Raw genomic sequence first — 22,009 nt, 5'->3', positions numbered from 1 at the left:
AGAGTTGCTCCATATTCTGAGACCCTAGGCAGAGTCTGTGGCATTGAGGTTCTCTCTGCCCTGCAAGGCCGCTCCCATCTGCAAAGACCCTCCAGAGTCTTGTGAGCAGAGGTTGCATTACTTCCCAGAGTTCTTGCACAAGCCCTCTTTAGGAGACCCTCATGCAGACCCTATGTTGGGAAGAGATTGTGGTACCAAAGCAGTCTTTCCTGCCTTGCGACCACACCGCTGCCTTCCGCGGTTTTAAAGCCTCAGATGGTCGTCACTATAGGCTTGTTACCACTTAATTTCTGCTTTTACAGACCTTAAGCAGTTTTATTTTACTGCACCATAGTTTGGAGTTTTCTTAATTCAATATTTGATCCACGGCACGAATCTCAGTGTATAAAAAGCAAAGCAAGCTTGTAATCATTTAACTAGAAATAACACAGGTCTGCGCCGGGCCGTCTTGACCCACAAATACCATGCAGCGATTATTGTCACATTGCGATGTTAGTCATAAAATGGAGTAGAGTCTGCCAGCTTTATTTTTCTTTTTCAAAATAGTTTTGTCTAATCTAGTTCCTCTGCTTTTCCGTATAAATTTTAGTATAAGCTTGTCTATATCCACAGAAACTCCCTTGGGAGTTTTATTGAAATTGCATTAAATGTATAGATCAAAGTTGGTTTATTTGCCGTCTTTGCTGTGTTGAATCTTCTAACCAACTATGTCTCTCCACTTAATTAGCTTTCCCTGCTTTAAAAAAAAAAATCAGTGTTTTTGAGTTTATAGCATATACATTATGTCTTGGTAAATATTTACTTAAGTGTATCATATTTTTGCAGTTATTTTATCCTTTTTTTTTTTTTTGAGATGGAGTCTTGCTCTGTCACCCAGGCTGGAGTGCAGTGGCATGATCTTGGCTCACTGCAACCTCCACCTCCCAGGTTTAAGCAATTCTCCTGCCTCAGCCTCCTGAGTAGTTGGGACTACAGGCTCACATTGCCACACCTGGCTAATTTTTTGTATTTTTAGTAGAGATGGGGTTTCACGGTGTTGCCCAGGCTGGTTTCGAACTCCTGAGCCGAGGCAATCCACCCATCTTGACTTCCCAAAGTGCTGGCATTACAGGCATGAGCCACTGCTCCTGATCGTATTTTTGGAGCCATTATAAATGGTTTATGTTCATAATTTAGCTTGCAATTGTTATCCTTTAGAAATAAGATTTATTTGAGTAGGTGTTGACTTTGCACCTTATGACTGCTAAACGCACTTGCCTAGTTCTGTAGACTCCTTGAGATTATATTTGTATAATTATGTCTTCTATGAATAGGGGCAGTGATATTTCTGCTGTTCCAGTGTTTTCTTTTCGTTTTCTTCCTTTGTTCACTGGCTAGGGCTTCCACTCTGTTAAATAGAAACAGTGAGAGTGGACATCTTGGCCATGATTGCAATTTTGGAGAAGTATTCAGTCTTTTACTATTAAATATGTTATAGAATCTTTTGTACATACTTTTTTTTTTTTTTACAAGGTTGAGGAAGTTCCTTTGTAATCCTAAAATTTTAGCTATTATCTCTTAAAATATTCCCATCTGGCCTGGGTGTTGTGGCTCACGCCTGTAATCCTAACACTTAGGGAGGCTAAGACGGGAGGATTGCTTGATATCAGGAGTTTGAGACCAGCCTCAGCAAAATAGTGAGGCTCCACCTCTATTGAAAAAATAGTACATCAGATGTCTTACAGGTATTTAAAGCTTCATTTTTTTTCCAATTTTTTTTCTTCTTTTCTTTCGGGTGGATAATTTCTTTTGCTCTCTAAGTTTACTCAACGTTTTTTCTGACATTGCAATCTGCTGGTTATCTTATGTGAACTTTTCATTGTTACTGTATTTTTCAGCACCAACGTTTATATTGGATTTTTTAAACTATATTTTAAATGTCTTTATTGAGATTTTCTGTTTATTGGGTTATTGCCATATTTTCTTTTAAACACTTAAATATGTTCTTAATATTTTTCTTTATGTTTTTAAATATATTTATTATACTGGCTTTGAAGCTATTGTCCACTATTCTTCACTAGGACCCACTCAGAGTTAGTTTTATTGACTGCTTTGTTTTCTGAGTATTAATGACTCTTCACTGTTTATTTGCAAATATGTTACTTTTGTTGCTGTTGAAAGCTGAATATTTTACATCTTCAACTCTTTATTCCTTTCACTACTGAAATTCACAGCACATCCAGTCAAACCTGAACAGGACTGAAACCTTCAGTGTTTTTGTCCACATCGCCACTGTGGCTGCCTCAGTAACACCTTGGCTTCTACATACCTCATCCAGCCAGTTGTCTTCAGTATTTTCTGTTTTATGGACCTTGGACTTTCTGTAAGATGGCGATTCCCGTGATGCTCCTGCCAAATGGCTCAAGAATGCGGCCATCTTTCCATTTTGCTCCTTAGATAGTTTCTGGCCTCTGAAAACCTCCCCAGTTAGGGCAGTGTTGGCGACAGTCTCTTGTAAGGAGGAGGGGAGGGCAGTGAAGTTACCCAAAGACATTTGCATTTCTTCCCACCTGGCTGAGCATAGCAACCGTTATGGTCACTCCCATCAGAAATGACGCAATATGCTCTATGAGGTAACATAGCTCATAGAGTGTTCAAACCCAGAACTTGGACTTAGGGAAATGTGCTGTATCCCTCGCTGGAAGCCAGCCTCCCAGCCTCTCCAAGTCCTTAAGAGGTGGCGAATGATGGGGTTGCAGCAGCAGAATTCCAGAATCGGAAGTGGATTCTGATACAATATATGTTCAGCCTTTGTTGTTTTTTTTTTGAGACGGAGTTTCGCTCTTGTTACCCAGGCTGGAGTGCAATGGCGCGATATCGGCTCACCGCAACCTCCGCCTCCTGGGTTCAGGCAATTCTCCTGCCTCAGCCTCCTGAGTAGCTGGGACTACAGGCGTGCGCCACCACGCCCAGGTAATTTTCGTATTTTTTAGTAGAGACGGGGTTTCACCATGTTGACCAGGATGATCGCGATCTCTTGACCTCGTGATCCACCCGCCTCGGCCTCCCAAAGTGCTGGGATTATAGGCGTGAGCCACCGCGCCTGGCCCCCTGTTCAGCCTTTGTTAACTGCTACTGTAGTCTTGAGAGCCTGATGCTGTGTGTGATTCTGGATGGGGATCTTGTGGGGACTACGAAGTGGAAATGCATGTGAATGTTCGTGTTCGGGAGTTTCATTTCAATTTAGTCACCGAGGAATACGGGTATGAGAAAGGGATCCTTGGATGTTGAAGGTTAAGGCTTAGTTTTAAGAGTTTAATAACTGAGGGTCCCACAGATAGAGCTTGGGGTCTATATGTTACTCTTCATGGGTCTCAGTAATTGAAAACTGAATGAAAAGTGTGTCTCAGCGAATGCTGTGTTTTGCTCAGGTTTGCAATTTAATGTGGGGCTCAGATGTAGAGAAGCCAGAGCTAGGAAGAGGAGTGGCATGAATGAATGGTTTACTGGGAGGAGTGTCAAAGGAGTGCCTCTGTCGTAAGTTTTAGATTGAATTTGAAGGCAATATTTTTAGGGGAAAGACGGAGCTTGTCTGTGTTTGAGAATGTAAGGAGGCTGGAGGCTTTGAGGTGTGCTGAAGGTTAGTGGTTGCTTTGAGACTGACTGTGGATGCTGGGAACACTTCCTATCAGTCTTTCAAGTTCAAATCTGTCCTGAAGGTATCTGCTAAAAAAAAAAAAACACTTTGTCTTCCTACATCCACTTTTCTCACTGTACCCATAAAAATCAGAGCAGTTCAGGGTGATGAGGTGGTGTCTTTCCTCCTTTTTTTTTTTTTTTTTTAGACGGAGTATTGCTCTGTTGCCAGGCTGGAATGCAGTGCGTGATCTCGGCTCACTGCAATCTCCGCCTCCCGTCTGCCTCAGCCTCCCGAGTACTGCACTCCAGCCTGGGCGACAGAATGAGACTCCGTCTCAAAAATAAAATAAAAGAATTATAAGTATTTTTTCTTTCTTCACCCCTGAATACTTGCTATTTTTGTGTTCTTAGAACCCGCTTCCTGCAAGCTATTTTCCGCCAGACGCTTTCCGTGGGTGTCCACCTACCTGATGTGTGACCTGTTACCTTTTTCATTTTCAATTCATTCTTTGTGATATCCGCAGCTGGCTGCACTCTTACTTGTCCTTTTTAAACCCTTTAAAAAAAATTAACAGGCCGGGCGCGGTGGCTCACGCCTGTAATCCCAGCACTTTGGGAGGCCGAGGCGGGTGGATCACAAGGTCAAGAGATCGAGACCATCCCGGTCAACATGGTGAAACCCCGTCTCTACTAAAAATACAAAAAATTAGCTGGGCACGGTGGCGCGTGCCTGTAATCCCAGCTACTCAGGAGGCTGAGGCAGGAGAATTGCCAGAACCCAGGAGGCGGAGGTTGCAGTGAGCCGAGATCGCGCCATTGCACTCCAGCCTGGGTAACAACAGCGAAACTCCGTCTCCAAAAAAAAAAAAAAAAATTAACAAAGTGGATAGCAAACCATTAAAATTAATTTAGTTCGCCCCATATTTGCCTGATAAAGCTTGAGTCTCTGAAAATCTGCCCCTTTTCGCAAGACTTGAAGTGCCAGGAAATGAGGCGATTTCAGTGATTTCTCATCTTCCCTGGCTGCTGGCTCAAAAACCTGCCACTGACTTCTGTACGTCCGGTTTTCAAACATGGCTGCCCCCGTAGAGCTACAGTATTGGGCGCGGCCATATTACAGACTAGCAACAGCCGTAAATCCGGTTGTTCTTGCGCTTTTAAACATTTTAGGTTTTCATCGGCCGCCGTAGGTGGACCATAAACCTGTGCAAGGAGTCAAGAGGTAGAAGCAGTTTACGGAAGTGTAACGTTGAGGCCCTCCTTGTGGATCTGGAGAAAATAGAGGTTAGTGTGTGGTTTTGTCCGTGAAAGTTTTTTGTCCCAGTGGAAGGTTCGGGGGTCTGAGGACCTGGTGTAGCCTGGATCACGTAGTTTTGGCAGGAAGACCGGAGAGCGCCGGGGTGCAGGCATTTGGGAGGTACCCTGTGGGAGTCTGTGATCCCTCTGTCTGTGGTCCGTGTGCCTTTGGCGTGAGTACAACGACTGAGGGTCTGTAGTGATCAACGACCGTGTCCTGACTGTCAAGGTATAGATCACTCTGCTCGTAAAGGACGGAGGCGGCTCTTAGGATCCAAGTGGCCTCTGCTTCGGGTTTAGGATTTAATTTGCGATTCAGTGATGTTGGAGTCGGGGAGGATGTTCATCACAGGAGAGGGTGGGGTCCCTGGTTCGGCTGAGTAAGGGGCATGGGGGCAGTGTCTGTGGTACAAAGGCCTGTTAGGGCTGAAACTTTCGAGGCCTTGGCGCCCTGGGTGCTGGATTGAGGTTCGAACCTCGATTATTGTGGCAAAAGGCGACACAGCCCCCAGCATTACTTGGAAACCATAGATCAACTCTTCTGATCCTTGGAGTGGCTATTTACAGATGGGGGCGGTCAAGTTCAGTTATACCCTCCGATTATATATTGTCTGTGGTTGCAAAGGTAGCGTGGAGTTGTGACAGAGACCTCATGGCATGGCCGGCAAAATCAAAACATCTGCACTCACTTCTTTTATTTATTTATTTATTTTTATTTTTTGAGACTGAGTTTTGCTTTTGTCTCCCAGGCTGGAGTGCAATGGCGTGATCTCGGCTCACTGCAACCTCTGCCTCCCGGGTTCAAGCGATTCTCCTGCCTCAGCCTCCTGAGTAGCTGAAATTACAGGCGCGAGCCACCATGCCCGGCTAATTTTTGTATTTTTAGTAGAGACGGGGTTTCACCATGTTGACCAGGCTGGTCTCGAACTCCTGACCTCAGCTGATCCGCCTGCCTCGGCCTCCCAAAGTGCTGGGATTACAGGTGTGAGCCACTGCGCCCGGTCTTCATGTCTTAATATATAGTGACAGTGTTGCTTGCCCGCCTAAACATATATTCACATTTTCTTAACAGAATCTCCATTTTGTTAAGTATCCATCCCTTTGGCAAGGTGACCCAAATCCCAGTTTCTTAGTAAGGCCTGATTGATCTTAACCAATCTTAGTGGTTCCAATTGCCGTTGCTAGTGGTAGCTTCGACATGGAAATGCGCTCAGGCATATGGTGCAGTTCTAGCCAACTATATATGCAAAAATCTGCCTGGGAGTTTCTGAGGGAGCATTTTCTTTTTTAAATATGTAATTTCCTTAATCTCTTTTTCCATGTTGGTGATGATGTTGCCTGAAAATGACCTTAGTTTTCTGTCTTACTTTGTAATGCTTATACTTCATTCTTATCTTAATGCATTGACTCAACTTTCCAATACAAAGTAGGAAAACAGAGTAAAACAGGGTGTTAGTGGACATTCCTGTATTGTTGCCTACCTGTAAAATTCACCGGTTGTATTGTCTGGAGTTAACACCTTTCCTGGAGGTTAAGTTTTTGGTATTATTGATCTCTTCCTTTTCTTTGTTAATTTTTCTAGATTTATATATTTTATTTTATTTTATTTTATTTTATTTATTTTTAAACCTGACTTTATATTTATTTTATTCTGCTTGGTCCTACACTTACTTATATATTAAAAAAAGAAAAAAGTGTAGATAGAAGATTTCCATTATTAAAAAGGCTTAAATATATTTGAAAATCGTTACAAAGGAAACTATAAGCTGTATAATTCCAAATAGTGTGAAAATAAGTTAATTCTGCCACGTGGCTCCCATAAATGGAAAAGAGCACAGTTCACTTTATCAAGCATTATACATCTCTAAAACTTGACAGAGTGATGAGTGGGGTCAAACAGGTGTCTGGAGCCAGTGGCTTCAGCTCAGTTTTCTTTTTTTTTTTTTTAATTGCATTTTAGGTTTTGGGATTTATATATTTTAGATGTACAATTTAATTATCAGGGAGGCAATATATGTATAAACAATCATTGCCTAGGTCAAGAAATAGATTATCGTCAGTAGACCAGCGGTGTTCTGTGAGCCTTTTTCCATCCTTACACCGAAAAGTAATTTAGGCTTTTCTTTATAGTTTTACCATATAATTAATCGTTATTTATCATTGTAGTTAATATAGGTTTGCCTATTTTAAACTGTGTATCAGTGGAATTGTACATCATTCTTTTTTTGTGTCAGCCTTCTTTTGCTCATTATTGGTGAAGGTCTTCCCTGTTGCATCTGAGTATATTTTCTTTATTTACAGAGAATGTTTTAGGGCTTGCAGGATACATATGGTCTCTTGCATATGCTACTTTGCTTTTTGTTTTATAGCCTTTTAAAAGTGTGAAAAGCATTCTTGCAGGCCGGGCCAAAGGTATAATAGTTTTTGTATCGCATTCCATTATGTAAATATATAGCAGTTTTTTTCTATTATTAATTACATTTGTATCGCCTAAAGCTTGTATTACTGTGAATAATGCATCTATGAAAATTTGTGTAAATGTCTTCTGGTTCACATGTGCCCTCATTTGGGAGAGACAGTGATATATACCTAGATGTGCACCTCAGAGTAAAATCACTGCTTCATAGGGTGTGTATAATTTCAGTCTAAATAGATGTCAAACTGTTTTCTAAAGTGGTTGTACCACTTATAGTTCCCCTAGCAGAATATGGTTTGCTTTATAGCGTGCTTTATGTGGCCTGTTTAAAATATCTGTCCATATCCTAATAACATTGAGAGATTCTTTTATATTAATCTTCTTTAAAGCTTTATTGATATGCTTCTATCATTGAAATTGACAGTTGATCCTAAAATGTTTTTTGGGTATGTTGTGAGGAGGCTTTTAACCTTCTGTTCCCATCCCCATGCAGTGGCACGATCTTGGCTCAACTGCAACCTTCGCTTTTCAGGATCAAGTGATTCTATTCTTTTTTTCTTTCGTTTTGTTTTAGGATCAAGCGATTCTTGTGCCTCAGCCTCCTGAGTAGCTGGGATTACCAGTATGAGCCACCATGCCTGGCTAATTTTTGTATTTTTAGTAGAGACGGGGCTTTGCCATGATGGCCAGGCTGCTCTTAAAACTCCTGGCCTCAAGTGATTTACCAGCCTCAGCCTCCCAAAGTTCTGGGATTACAGGTGTGAGCCATGGTGCCCTCAGTTCCATTATTGAAAAGACAGCCTTTATCTACTTCCCTGCAGTGCTGTCACTGTTATTCAGACTCTGTATGTGCTCAATTCTGTTTATAAGCATTTTATTGTTTCTTTGTTCTATTTGTCCATCATTGTGCCAATATGGTGCTGTCCTGATTAAAGTACCTGTGTAAGTCCTGATAAATGATAGGGCAAGTCTTTTTTTTTCAAACTTTTAAAAATAGCTTACAGCTATTTAATATTTTCATTGTAAGTTTGGGATTTTGATTCTGATTTCGTTGAATCTGTAGATTTGGGAGATTTGACACTTTAAAAATGCTTTGTTTTCCAACTCATCTTTATAATACCTCTTTGCATTCATTTAAAACTGTCAAAATTTATCTCAGTGTTTCTAATTTTAAACATATATTCGAGTTCTTCTAAATGATATTGTTTATGTCAACCTAAAGGAGGAAACTGAGGCACAAAATACAATTTTAGAGTTTACTTGAGACAAAATGAGGACAGCAGCCTGAGAAAATACTTTCATGTTGCCTTGGGAAGTGCTGTGTTAGGACTTTGTTACAAGTAGGTTTTAAAGGCAAAAAGGGAACAAACCGGGAGCTGACATACAGTTGTTTGGCAGGAATTCTCATTGGTTTACAGAAGTAACATCAATTAGTGATTGGCTATACGTTGTTAACTGTGGGGTTTTATGAGTTTTGCTGTCCAATGAGTGGCATTTTATGGCTAGTCGGTGTGAGTTAGTCTAGAGCCTACATAGCAATTGGCTTTAAGAGATAATTATTTAGTTTGAGGGGAATGAGATGTGGCTATTGTAATATTAAAAGTTTTTTTTAATTTTTAATTTTTTTTCAGGGGAACCCCTATCAGAAATACTGCTGTCACATTTTAATGCCTCTCTAGACCTGATAATTTAAAGGGAGTCACATTCCTCAGATAAAAGGTTTCATTTCTTTCTCATTTATCAATTTTATTTTATTTGTTGATGGTCTGTTTGTTCTGTCAGTTACTAAGAGAGGTGTGTTAAAGTCTTCTTTTAGTCTGAATTTTCTATTTCTTGTTTTTGGGTCTATTTTTTGCTGTATACATTTCAAGACTGTTGTTAGGGGTATAGATACAGAGTATTTCTATGAATGAAGAGATAAGTTGTGTCTCTTTTCAGTATGCATTGTCTTGCTCTCTGATAATTCTTTAGCATTTCTGGTCAATTTTGTCTGAGAATACAGTTACAACAGATTATCTTTCTTACTCTCTCTGTGGCACATCGTCTCTAACATTTTACTCTCAAACTTCCCATATCATTTTGTTTTGGACATATCAACTATAACAACTGCATGTTGCTGGATTTTAATTTTTAATCCATTCTGACAATTTTGAGGCATTTATATTTAATGTAATTAACGGGAATCCATGCTCTGTTTTTACTGAGCATGAAATACTTAACGTAATACAATTTTCTTGGTACTTTTTATTTTATAATAGCTATCTAAATGTATTGTATTTGCTTTATGTATTTGATTCTCTTCTTTTGGTTGAGTTTCTTCTTCTTATATTTCCCCACTTTGTTGGCATGGAAATTATGTTCTTTAAAACAATTGTTAGTTGTTGTTTTTTTTTTTTAGACAGAGTTTTGCTCTTTTTGCCCAGGCTGGAGTGCAATGGCACAGTCTTGGCTCACTGCAACACCCACCTCCCAGGTTCAAGTGATTCTCCTGCCTCAGCCTCCCGAGTAGCTGGAATTACAGGCGCATGCCACCATGCCCTGCTAAGTTTGTATTTTGAGTAGAGATGGGGTTTCACCACATTGGCCAGGCTGGTCTCTCAAACTCCTGACAACAAGTGATCCCCCCACCTCGGCCTCCTAAAGTGTTGGATTACGGGCATGAGCCACTGCACCCAGACTTACTAGTTTTAATTATAACCCTAGAAATTACATGCAGTGTACAACCTTTGTCATATTCTTATGTTAATTAGCACTTTTCCATTCTACAGAAACCTTAGAGCATGACAACTTCATTTATCACCTTCTAATTTATCTAGTAAATTATCTAGTAAATTGTGTATTTTAGCTTTTTATGTATTTAAAACCTCTTGGCCGGGCGCAGTGGCTCAAGCCTGTAATCCCAGCACTTTGGGAGGCCGAGGCGGATGGATCACGAGGTCAAGAGATCGAGACCATCCTGGTCAACATGGTGAAACCCCGTCTCTACTAAAAATACAAAAAATTAGCTGGGCATGGTGGCGCGTGCCTGTAATCCCAGCTATTCAGGAGGCTGAGGCAGGAGAATTGCCTGAACCCAGGAGGCGGAGGTTGCGGTGAGCCGAGATCGCGCCATTGCACTCCAGCCTGGGTAACAAGAGCGAGACTCCGTCTCAAAAAAACACAACAAAAAAACCTCCTAAAATATTGTCACTACTGTTCTTATGGCAATGCTTATGATTTGTCCAGTACATTGACTTTCAAACTGAAGTACATGTCCTCACACGGTGTACAAAGACTTTTGAAGAGGTGTGTGGGCGCCACGATTTAAAGGAAGACAAAGACCGGCTCCGCTCCTTGCTGATCGTCTCTTTTCTAAAACTGATCTGCCTGTGAGTTCACCGGCTCCCGAGGCATGGTGCTGGGGTGGGTCTCGTTTCCTACATGCCTTCACAGTCCTTCCACGGAAACTGTCACAGAAGAAGAGCATAGCTCCACCACATTTAGAATCCTAGATGTCATTGGTCAGAGGAATAAAATCTTCTGCGGCTCCAAAATAAAGGGATAGTTAACTATACTGGGGGCATTGTTTTAAGATGAATGCCTAGGAGCAGTGAGAGTATCTGGGCTCGGAGAAAATGTACCGCTTACACTGAATTTGCTCTTCAACCCACAGGTTCTGACTCCTCAGGAGCAAAAAACGTCACCTGAAGAGGGAGGACGCAGATTTGGGTATCAGCATTTCTAGGGGCACGATTGAAGACTGAGACTTCTGAAGAGAAGTCCGGAAGATACAAAGACAGACTATCCCAGTTGAATGCCATTTTCCAGGAACAGAAGAAAATGATCCAGGCCCAGGTAACTAACGTTTGGTTTGCTTTATTCTTTCCTTTGTCGCATAATAGATTTGTAGAGGCCTGTAAAAATCAATTTCACTAATACAAAAAGTATAAATTTCAAAAACAGGATCTGGAGAGAAATAAGCTTAGTTTTTAAACTCGATATCATACAACATAGTAGTATAAGGACTGTATTCTGCTTTATTTTGCATTGTTCCTATTACTGGTGAGATTTAAATCTTTCTTGGTCAGTTAAATTGTTTGTTCTATAAAATACCTATGCTTCTGCCTGCCTGATTGAGAAATCTGTTTTGTCCTACTCATTTATAGGCGTTGTTTATATCCACTGTATACTGATACTTTCTTTTATTTGTTGCAGATATTTTTTCCAGAGTGTTACTTGTTTATTCCCATGTAGAAGTTTTAATGTATGTATTTTTTGGAGACAGGATCTTGCCTGTCCCCCCTGAAGTGCAGTGGCGCGATCACAGCATACTGCAGCCTTGACCGCCTGTGTTCAAGTGATCCTCTCACCTCACCCTCTAGAGGAGTTGGAACTATAGGTGCACACCTCCATGCTAGGCCAATTTTTAAATTTTTTTGGAGAGATGGGGTCTTGGTACATGGCCCAGGCTGGTCTCGAACTCCTGACCACAAATGATCCTCCTCCCTTAGCTTCCCATAGTGCTAGGATTACAGACATGAGCCACTGTGTGTGGCCTTAATGTTTGATTAAAACTTTATTACAAAATTATCATTGTCTTCATTTCTGACTTTTGATTTGTAGCATATGTATTTTCCATAATTTTGTTGTTTTGTGTTTAGGTCTTGTATTAGTTTTCTATCTTCCTTACATATTGTCCCCAGATTTTAGCAGCCTGAAACAATACACACTATGTCCCAGTTTCTGTGGTCAGGAATCTGGGCAGAGCATAGCTTGGTGCTCTGCTTCATGGTGTGTCAGAAGGCTGCGGTCACGGTGTTGGTTGGAGCTGGAGTCTGATCTCAGGCTTGAATGGAGACGATCTGCTTCCAAGCTCACTTACAGGTTGTTGGCAGAATTCATTTCTATGAGGGTTATTAGACTCAGGGCCTCTTGTCCTCACTGTTGGCCAGAGGCAGCCCTCAGTTAGTTGCCAAGTGGGTTTTCTTTTACATGGCAACTTGCTTCATCAAAGCCAGTAAGACAGAAGTAACATCTAACTAAAATTCTTTGCTTAAACAAACTTTAGTCAGGTTCCTAGGCCCATCTGTGTACTTCCTTGTAAAGTCTAATTTTAGCAAAGAACCCTGCTAAGTCAGTTTAGCAGGAACCCCCACCCTCAAGATTTGATAACTCTCAATATCTGACTGGGTTCCTTATCACGTTACCATCCTGCAGGTGATGTGTGAAAACCCTGTCCTGTCTTTAGCAAGAATTGTGTTGGCATAGTTCACCCAGACTCTCCCTTACCCCAGTGCTTCCTTTTAGTAATTTTTTTTTTGAGACATAGTCTCACTTTGTCACCCAGGCTGGAGTGCAGTGGCGCCATCTTGGCTCACTGCAACCTCTGCTTCCCAGATTCAAGTGATTCTCCTGCCTCAGCCTCCCGAGTAGCTGGGACTGCAGGCATGTGCCACTACACCTGGCTAATTTTTGTATTTTTAGTAGAGTTGGGGTTTCGCCACGTTGGCCAGGCTGGTCTTGAACTCCTGACCTCAGGTGATCTGCCCGCCTCAGACTCTCAAAGTGCTGGGATTACAGGCATAAGCCACTGTGCCCAGCCCTCTTAGTAGTTTTGTATTACTGACCCTCTACTCCTTAGCTATAAATTCCACTTGCTTATGCTGTATTTGGAGTCCAGTCACCCTCTACCATGGCTAAATCCCATTACATTTGTCTTTATACCTATCATAATGGCCCTGAATAAAGTCTTCCTTACTGTGCTTTAACAATTCTCATTGAATACTTTCTTAAAACACATCTCGTGTAGCTTAATTAAGGAAGTGAGATTCCAACACCTTCGCCATATTCTTCTGGGTAGGAGTAAGTCACTAGGCCAGTCCATGCTCAAGGAGGGGAGCTACATAAAGGTGTGAATACTGGTGGGGTGGAGTTCATTGAGCCATCGAATCTGCCTGCCATAGATCAGTCATAGAGTAAATTATTTTTGAGTGTGGATTGAGGTAGGACTTTCACTTTACTTTTTTCCAGATAGATAGATATCCCATATAAATAATTTAGAATGGGTAAACCAACCAGGATTAAGTACTTGTGTTGTCTACCAAGTCTGTTCACTGGCCTCTACAATAAAATGAGGAGAGAATATACCTTCTGCTGTTCCCTGGGTCTTTACTGACTCAATATCACACCCAGCAGTATCCTTTAAACACATCCTGAGACGGAAGATCGAGAATTCATTGATAAGCAGTCTTAGTTGTCACTGTTACAGGGCTGTGGGTCCTTTGCTAGCCATGCTTTTCAATCCCAGATGGTCTTCAGGGTTGGGCTGTGTTGTCCAAGGGCTGACGACCCTATGCTTTTTGTTCCAATGTTTACTGGCTGTAAGTATTTCTGTGGAGCAGTCAGCTGTCAGAAAATGTTGTCTCCTTTGTAGGTCATCTGTGTTGGTGTCTGGATGCTTTTATAGTCTCCCTTTTGCATCTGGTGTAACTTAGTTTCAATCTGATGTGTCTATGTGTGAATTTCTTGCTTGAAAACTTGTTGGGTTTCTTGAGTTTGATGTTTGGAGTGTTTAGTCACTTCTCAAAAATTCTCAGTGTCAGATCTTTGGATATTGTTTCTCCATTACTCGATTTTCTCCTTCTCCAAAAATTATCAAATTCAAGGAGAGGATCTTGGGAACCTTCAATTTATAATTAGTTCATCAGAAATATAAGAGGCCTGGATTTGTGACATATAGTTAGCGCTCCATATCCATGGCTTCCACATCCATGGATTCAACCAACTGAGGATTGAAAAGATATTTTTTAAAAATCATCTGTACTGAACACAGAAAGACTTTTTTTATTGTCATGACTCCCTAAACAATACAGTATAAGAACTGTTGCCATAGCATTTACATTGTATTAGATATTGTAAGTAATCTAAAGATAATTTAAAGTACATGGGGCCGGGCATGGTGGCTCACACCTGTAAGCCCACCACTTTGGGAGGCCGAGGTGGGTGGACTGCCTGAGATCAGGAGTTTGAGACTAGCCTGGCCAACACAGTGAAATCCTGTCTCTACTAAAAATACAAAAAAATTAGCTGGGTGTGGTGGCAGGTGCCTGTAATCCCAGCTACTCCTGAGGCTGAGGCAGGAGAATGGCTTGAACCTAGGAGGTGGAGGTGGCAGTGAGCTGAGATTGTGCCACTGCACTCCAGCCTGGGCAACAAGAGTGAAACTCCATCTCAAAAAAAAAAAAAAATTAGCTGGGTGTGGTGGCACATGCCTGTAGTCCCAGCTACTTGGGAGACTGAGGCAGGAGAATTGCCTGATCCTGGGAGGTGGAGGTTGCAGTGAGCTGAGATTATGCCACTGTACTCCAGCCTGGGAGAGTGAGTCTCCATTTAAAAAGAAAAAAAAGTATACAGGAGGACGTGCATGGGTTACATGCAAATCTGCAAGTACTCTCCTATTTTATTTTGTTTTATTAAAGACAGAGTCTTTCCCTGTTTCTCAGGCTGAAGTACAGTGGCATGATCATAACTCACTGTAGTCTCTAACTCCTGGGCTCAAATGAGCCTCCTGCCTCAGCCTCCTAAGTAGCTGGGACCACAGGCACTCCCCACTGTACCTAACTAATTTTTAAATTTTTTGTACAGATGGGGTGTCATGTTGTTGCCCAGGCTGGTCTTGAACTCCTGGGCTCAAGTGACCCTCCTGCCTCGGCCTCCCAAAGTGCTAGGATTACAGGGGTGATCTACTGTGCCTGACCAATACTGTGTCATTTTATATCAGACACTTCCGCATCCTCAGGAAGTCCTGGAACCAATAGCCTATAGATACTGAGGGACGACTGTTTATATGTCTTTTGTCTGCATGTATATAAAATAAATATATGTACATTTATTTGTATATATTCACATATATAAAATATGTAAATATGTTGTTTCTGGGTTAGCAAGTTGTTTTCTTTTGTTTTTTGAGATGAAGTCTTGCTCTGTTGCCCAAGTTGGAGTGCAGTGGTGGGATCTCGGCTCACTGCAACTTCCGCCTCCTGGGTTCAAGTGATTCTCCTGCCTCAGCCTCTTGAGTAGCTGGGACTACAGGTGTGTGCCACCATACCTGGCTAATTTTTGTATTTTTGGTAGAGATGGGGTTTCACTATGTTGACCAGGCTGGTCTTGAACTGCTGACCTCATCATCTGCCCACCTTGGCCTCCCAAAGTGCTGGGATTATAGGCGTGAGCCACTGTGCCTGGCCCTAGGTTAGCAAGATTTAACTTCTACACATTATAGAAACTTACATTTGGGTAAATGGAGGATGACTGAATATACAATTATAAAATATTTCATTAAGATTTTACTTCTTCCACAATGTATTTTTTAAAAAAACTATTTGGTATATAAACATAGCCTGTAGAGTGGAAATGAGCAAAAAACTTTAGCATTTCTTCCATATCATCAAAAATGCATCACTTCATTAAACAGGACTGTTATTACAGGAATCCCTAACACTGGAGGATGTGGCTGTGGACTTCACTTGGGAGGAGTGGCAGCTTCTAGGCCCTGCTCAGAAGGACCTGTACCGGGATGTGATGTTGGAGAACTATAGCAACCTAGTTGCAGTGGGTGAGGACAGCTGCCTCTGTCACTCAAAGGGTGCCTAGTCAGTGGCCTTCCTTTCTCAGATGCTTACTCTTTGGAATACCTGGAGTACTCTGAAGTGGTAGATTCTCAGATCCTTCCCTTGCTCCCACACAAGACAGTGTAATCTACCCTCTTGTGAGAGAAAACCTGATGTTACAGATATGAAACTAAACTTTCATATGAAAGTTTGGTTCTTAAAATGTAACATTCTCCCTTCTTGACATTGCCAGCCCAATTTGATATATCTAAGTCTTCTGTCATTTCCCTGAACAGGGTATCAAGCCAGTAAACCAGATGCACTCTTCAAGTTGGAACAAGGACAACCACCGTGGACAATAAAAGATGGAATCCACAGTGGAGCCTGTTCAGGTGAGAGAATCGATTAGAGAAGGCCACAGAGCTGTGGAGGGGGTTTGAGGATATGTAAACAGCTCCTCCACACATCTGTCTCCCATTGTGAGACCTGTTTTTCTTTGTAGGAATTTACAGTTTAAAAAAAAATCCCTTTATCTCTTCAGAGATCTGATTCTTTATTTTATCTACTTATTTTTTGTTTGCCTACATAATTTTCTTCTTCCTCAGGTTTCAAATATTTCACTTCGACATGTGCTTCCCCATCTCTTGTTATGAAATTCCACCTTCCAGGCCTCTCTCCAAAGAGGAAACTTTGAAGTCCTCACTGTTTTCTGACTCTGGCTGATGCTGACCTCCCCTCCTAGCACCTGTCCTGTGTTGGATGCAGCTTCCTTAAGGGCAGCTGGGCTTCACTGTGCCTTGGCTTCCTTAGCTTCTCTTTTTCCTTATTCTTAGGTTCTCCAAAGGCCCTGTTTTCCATTTTCTCATCTGTGCGCTTCACTCTTCAAAGTTTCCTTAATTCTAGTAAGTTAAGCTCCTTCCATTCCCTGGAGGAGAGTCCGAAACTGACATCTCCCTATTCCTCTCTAACACAGATTTTAGTTCTTTTTTTTTGGCTTATAGAGGCTGGGGTGAAGGCTCGCACAGATTTTAGTTCTATATAATTTACTTGATGGCAGCTCTCCCCTGAGCTCCTAGTAACTGCAAGGAACTAGAATCATTTTTCCTCCAAGAAAACCCCTGTTAAGTTTCGATTCTCGTCTGTTCCTGTGCATCCTAAATCTTGACCATCCAGGCATCACCTATCTGAAGAGCTTTCTTCTTTAAAGGTCTCTGCTAGTCATGATGGATCTCTAAGTAAAAAAGTTATTTTTTTAACATCCTGCATTCTCAAGTCCAGCTTAAACCAGGTCATAACTCCTGCCTACTTTCATTTGATTCCGTTCTGTATTTAATAATTTGCTTTTTTCCCCATCGTATTCTGATGACACTAAGTTTCAGTAAACCATGTTACCTGTCAAATTTCGCATTTCAGTGATCTCTGTGATATAATATCATCTTGCTCACAAAGAGATTTCTGTCTTCTTTCCTAAACCCTTCCTGGTTTGTTCCACACATATAATTTCTTCCCTGACTCAATCATTTAAAGAGTATTTATTATTACTTATTTATTTATTTTTTTTTTGAGACGGAGTTTCGCTCTTGTTACCCAGGCTGGAGTGCAATGGCGCGATCTCGGCTCACCGCAACCTCCGCCTCCTGGGTTCAGGCAATTCTCCTGCCTCAGCCTCCTGAGTAGCTGGGATTACAGGCACGTGCCACCATGCCCAGCTAATTTTTTGTATTTTTAGTAGAGACGGGGTTTCACCATGTTGACCAGGATGGTCTCGATCTCTTGACCTCATGATCCACCCGCCTCGGCCTCCCAAAGTGCTGGGATTACAGGCGTGAGCCACCGCGCCCGGCCTATTATTACTTTTTTTTATTAATTTTTTTTTCTTTGAGACGAAGTCTTGCTCTGTCACCAAACCAGAGTGCAGTGGTGTGATCTCGGGTCACTGCAACCTTGCCTCTCAGGTTCAAGAGATTCTACTGCCTCAGCCTCCCAAGTAGCTGGGATTACAGGCATGTGCCACCATGCCCGGCTAATTTTTTTTTTATATATTTTTAGTAGAGATGGGGTTTCAACATGTTGGTCAGGCTGGTCTCAAACTCCTGACCTTGTGATCCGCCCGCCTCAGCCTCCCAAAGTACTGGGATTATAGGCATGAGCCACCACACCCAGCCTAATTTATTATTTTTTTTTGAGACAGAGTCTCGCTCTGTTGCCCAGGCTGGAGTGCAATGGTGTGATCTTGGCTCACTGCAACCTCTGCCTCCTAGGTTCAAGCGATTCTCATACCTATCCCCAGCACTAGCACCTTACCTGGCCCATGGTGATCATTCAGTAAGAGTGTGTGGAATTAATGAATCTGTCCTTTGGATAAAGTGACCCCATCCAACCTCCGGTCTGCTAGTCGCAGTGAATTGCTCGTATTTTAAAGTCTTTGTTTTGCAAGGCATATTTAGAAAGCAGCCAAATATGTCTTAATTGTTAGTTATCTAACCTTGTTTTTATGCTAACTGTTTTTACCTTTTAGTTTGTTTATATTATTCTTTTTTGCCAACATACAAGGAACATTGAACATGAAGTTTTATTTACACTCAGATCATATGGTTATTACTAAAGAGACACTTCATATCAAGGCATTAAAAACAATACTTTGGGGCCAGGCGCAGTAGCTCACGCCTGTAATCCCAGCACTTTGGGAGACTGAGGCAGGCAGATTACCTGAGTTAAGGAGTTTGAGATCAGCCTGGCTAACATGGTGAAACCCCATCTCTACTAAATATACAAAATTAGCTGGGTGTGGTGGTGGGCACCTGTAATCCCAGCTACTTGGGAGGCTGAGGCAGGAGAATTGCTTGAACCTGGGAGGTGGAGGTTGCAATGAGCTGAGATCACAGATTTGCACTCCAAGCTGGGCAACAGAGCAAAACTCCATCTAAAACAAATAAACAAACTTTTACTCCAAATAAAATGATGGAAAGCTTTGTTCTTTTCTTTCTAGAAATCTGGAAATTTGAAGATCATGTGCTGGAGCACTTACAGCGTGAAAGCCTGGCAAACAGAAGGAAACAATGTCACAAAAATGATGCATTTGAAAATATTCTTCATTGGAGCAATAGTCAGTTTCTGTTAGGGCAAAATCATGATGTATTTGACTTAGATAGAAAAAGTTCAAAATCAAATTTAACTTTAGGTAACCAGAACAAACGGTATGAAATAAAGAACTCTGCTGAGTTTACAGGAAATGGGGACTCCTTTCTTCATGCCAACCATGAACGATTTCATACAGCAATTAAATTTCCTGCAAGTCAAAAATCCATCAGCACTAAGTCCCAATTCATCAATCCCAAGCATCAGAAAACTCGAAAATTAGAGAAGCATCATGTATGCAGTGAATGTGGGAAAGCCTTCATCAAGAAGTCTTGGCTAACTGATCACCAGGTAATGCATACAGGAGAGAAACCCCACAGATGTAGTTTATGTGAGAAAGCCTTCTCCAGAAAGTTCATGCTCACTGAACATCAGAGAACTCATACAGGAGAAAAACCGTATGAATGCCCTGAATGTGGCAAAGCCTTTCTCAAGAAGTCACGGCTCAACATACATCAGAAAACACATACAGGAGAGAAACCCTATATATGCAGTGAATGTGGGAAAGGCTTCATCCAGAAAGGAAATCTCATTGTACACCAGCGAATTCATACAGGTGAGAAACCTTATATATGCAATGAATGTGGAAAAGGCTTCATTCAGAAGACTTGCCTCATAGCACATCAGAGATTTCACACAGGCAAGACGCCCTTTGTGTGCAGTGAATGTGGAAAATCCTGTTCTCAGAAGTCAGGTCTCATTAAACATCAAAGAATTCACACAGGAGAGAAACCCTTTGAATGCAGTGAATGTGGGAAAGCCTTTAGCACAAAGCAAAAGCTCATTGTCCATCAAAGGACTCATACAGGAGAGAGACCTTATGGCTGTAATGAGTGTGGGAAAGCTTTTGCTTATATGTCGTGCCTGGTTAAGCATAAGAGAATACACACAAGGGAGAAACAAGAGGCAGCCAAGGTGGAAAATCCTCCTGCAGAGAGGCACAGCTTATTACACACCAGTGATGTCATGCAGGAGAAAAACTCTGCTAGCATGGTGACTACACAGCTGCCTTCCGTGGCCCCTCAGACATCATTAAACATCAGTGGCCTCCTAGCAAACAGGAACGTAGTCCTTGTGGGACAGCCAGTAGTCAGATGTGCAGCCTCGGGAGATAACAGAGGATTTGCACAGGACAGAAACCTTGTGAATGCAGTGAATGTGGTCGTGCCTTCCGTGATCAATTATGTCTTATTTTATGTTACAGAAAACTCATAGGAAGAAAGCTCAGATCTATGTGGAAAAGGGTTGAGAAAAATTTGTAGTTCATTATGTGGCTTAAAAGTATACACTGAGAGAAAGTGTGTAAGGCTGAAAAAACCTAATAAACTTATCCTATTTAAAAGATGCTGTGATACAAAGGCAAAATCTAATGTTACCCTATGCACATATACAGCAGTTGATCTATTGTGTCAATTAAGTGAATGAAGGAAGCCCAGGTACTTTTAAGTGGAGGAAATTAAGTACTGCAAATTTTTCAAACAGATGAGATAATCGGTATCTGGAGTGTTGCAGTGACTGAAAAGCCCCGAAAGGGGCAGTTGATGGGAAAGGGCTAATACTGGATTGGTGGGATGTGGGACATGTATGTGTCAAGTCAGTTTCCTTAGATCAGTGTGAAGGATTAATTGAAAATCAGGACCATAAACTTTCAGAACTTTATATTATGCAGAGGAATCTCTGAAATAATAGTCAATTTGTTTCATTAAGCAAATACTTAAAAATTATTTCGGCCAGGCGCGGTGGCTCACGCCTGTAATCCCAGCACTTTGGGAGGCCGAGGCGGGTGGATCATGAGGTCAAGAGATCGAGACCATCCTGGTCAACATGGTGAAACACCGTCTCTACTAAAAATACAAAATATTAGCTGGGCATGGTGGTGCGTGCCTGTAATCCCAGCTACTCAGGAGGCTGAGGCAGGAGAATTGCCTGAACCCAGGAGGCGGAGGTTGCGGTGAGCCGAGATCGCGCCATTGCACTCCAGCCTGGGTAACAAGAGCGAAACTCTGTCTCAAAAAAAAAAAAAAAAAAAAAAAAAAAAAATTATTTCCTTTGTACCCTGTCCTGGAGCTGAGGTCATAGTGGTAAATAAAGAAGAAAACGTTTGTGGTCTCCTGGAGGGTTTGTGGGGTTATCTTTAAGTTGTATCATTATATTCAGCTAATCTAGTCAGGGGATGCAAATATCTATTCTGTGAAATGGACATGGAGTAACTTTCTAGGGGACATGATAATTTATTGTTCAAGGAGTAGCATAAGGACTGCTGTTAATGGTACTTAAGCACCTTAGTACAAAAATGAGGTGTTTTTTTTTTTTAATGCCCATGTCTTCTCTCTCCAAGAGATTATAGATTCCCTGCTAAGTCTTGTGGGTACTTAAATGTTAGAATTAAAGAAACTGAACACAGACTTTAAAAATTCAGTTCCTCGGCCGGGCGCGGTGGCTCAAGCCTGTAATCCCAGCACTTTGGGAGGCCGAGGCGGGTGGATCACGAGGTCAAGAGATCGAGACCATCCTGGTCAACATGGTGAAACCCCGTCTCTACTAATACAAAAAATTAGCTGGGCATGGTGGCGCGTGCCTGTAATCCCAGCTACTCAGGAGGCTGAGGCAGGAGAATTGCCTGAACCCAGGAGGCGGAGGTTGCGGTGAGCCGAGATCGCGCCATTGCACTCCAGCCTGGGTAACGAGCGAAACTCCGTCTCAAAAAAAAAAAAAAAAAAAAAATTCAGTTCCTCGGTGCTCAAGAGCTACATGTGAGTAGCGGCTGCCGAACTGGACAGCACAGTGAGCAGAACTTGGACACAATGGGGACTCTGTCATCATTTCCAGCATCCCAGAAAGTTCTGCTGGAGAGGCTGGTTTGCACGATCTAATATTTCCCAACACATAGAAAAACAAAACTAATTATATATTGATTTGGAGAGTGAATGTATGAACTAATAGGTTAAAGTTA

The 22,009-nt window shown here is 41.8% G+C and overlaps 2 protein-coding genes across 4 annotated transcripts in view; one reads left to right on the top strand and one right to left on the bottom strand.

Annotated features, from left to right (window-relative positions):
- Positions 1-22,009, bottom strand: part of LOC105723807 (zinc finger protein 577) — a 330,132-nt gene that overhangs the window by 206,356 nt on the left and 101,767 nt on the right. The window lies entirely within an intron of this gene.
- On the top strand, positions 4,818-20,398 carry ZNF350 (zinc finger protein 350). Of its 3 annotated transcripts, none has more exons than XM_064380959.1 (6): positions 4,818-4,902; positions 10,983-11,164; positions 15,279-15,400; positions 15,797-15,923; positions 16,215-16,310; positions 18,908-20,398. In XM_064380959.1, exons 4-6 carry the CDS (start codon positions 15,890-15,892, stop codon positions 20,269-20,271), a joined length of 1,494 nt encoding a protein of 497 aa, XP_064237029.1. In that variant the 5' UTR covers positions 4,818-4,902; positions 10,983-11,164; positions 15,279-15,400; positions 15,797-15,889; the 3' UTR covers positions 20,272-20,398. The 3 variants fall into 3 exon arrangements, with proteins under 3 accessions (XP_064237029.1, XP_012317695.2, XP_064237028.1); XM_064380958.1 differs by lacking the exon at positions 15,279-15,400 and adding an exon at positions 5,664-5,896 and having other exon boundaries at positions 4,845-4,902; XM_012462272.2 differs by lacking the exon at positions 15,279-15,400.

This window comes from Aotus nancymaae, unplaced genomic scaffold (assembly GCF_030222135.1).
Source record: "Aotus nancymaae isolate 86718 unplaced genomic scaffold, 86718_ANA_hifiasm-v0.15.2.pri h1tg000028l, whole genome shotgun sequence".
NCBI classification, from domain to species: domain Eukaryota; kingdom Metazoa; phylum Chordata; class Mammalia; order Primates; family Aotidae; genus Aotus; species Aotus nancymaae.
This window is presented reverse-complemented; position numbering and strand designations above follow the sequence as displayed.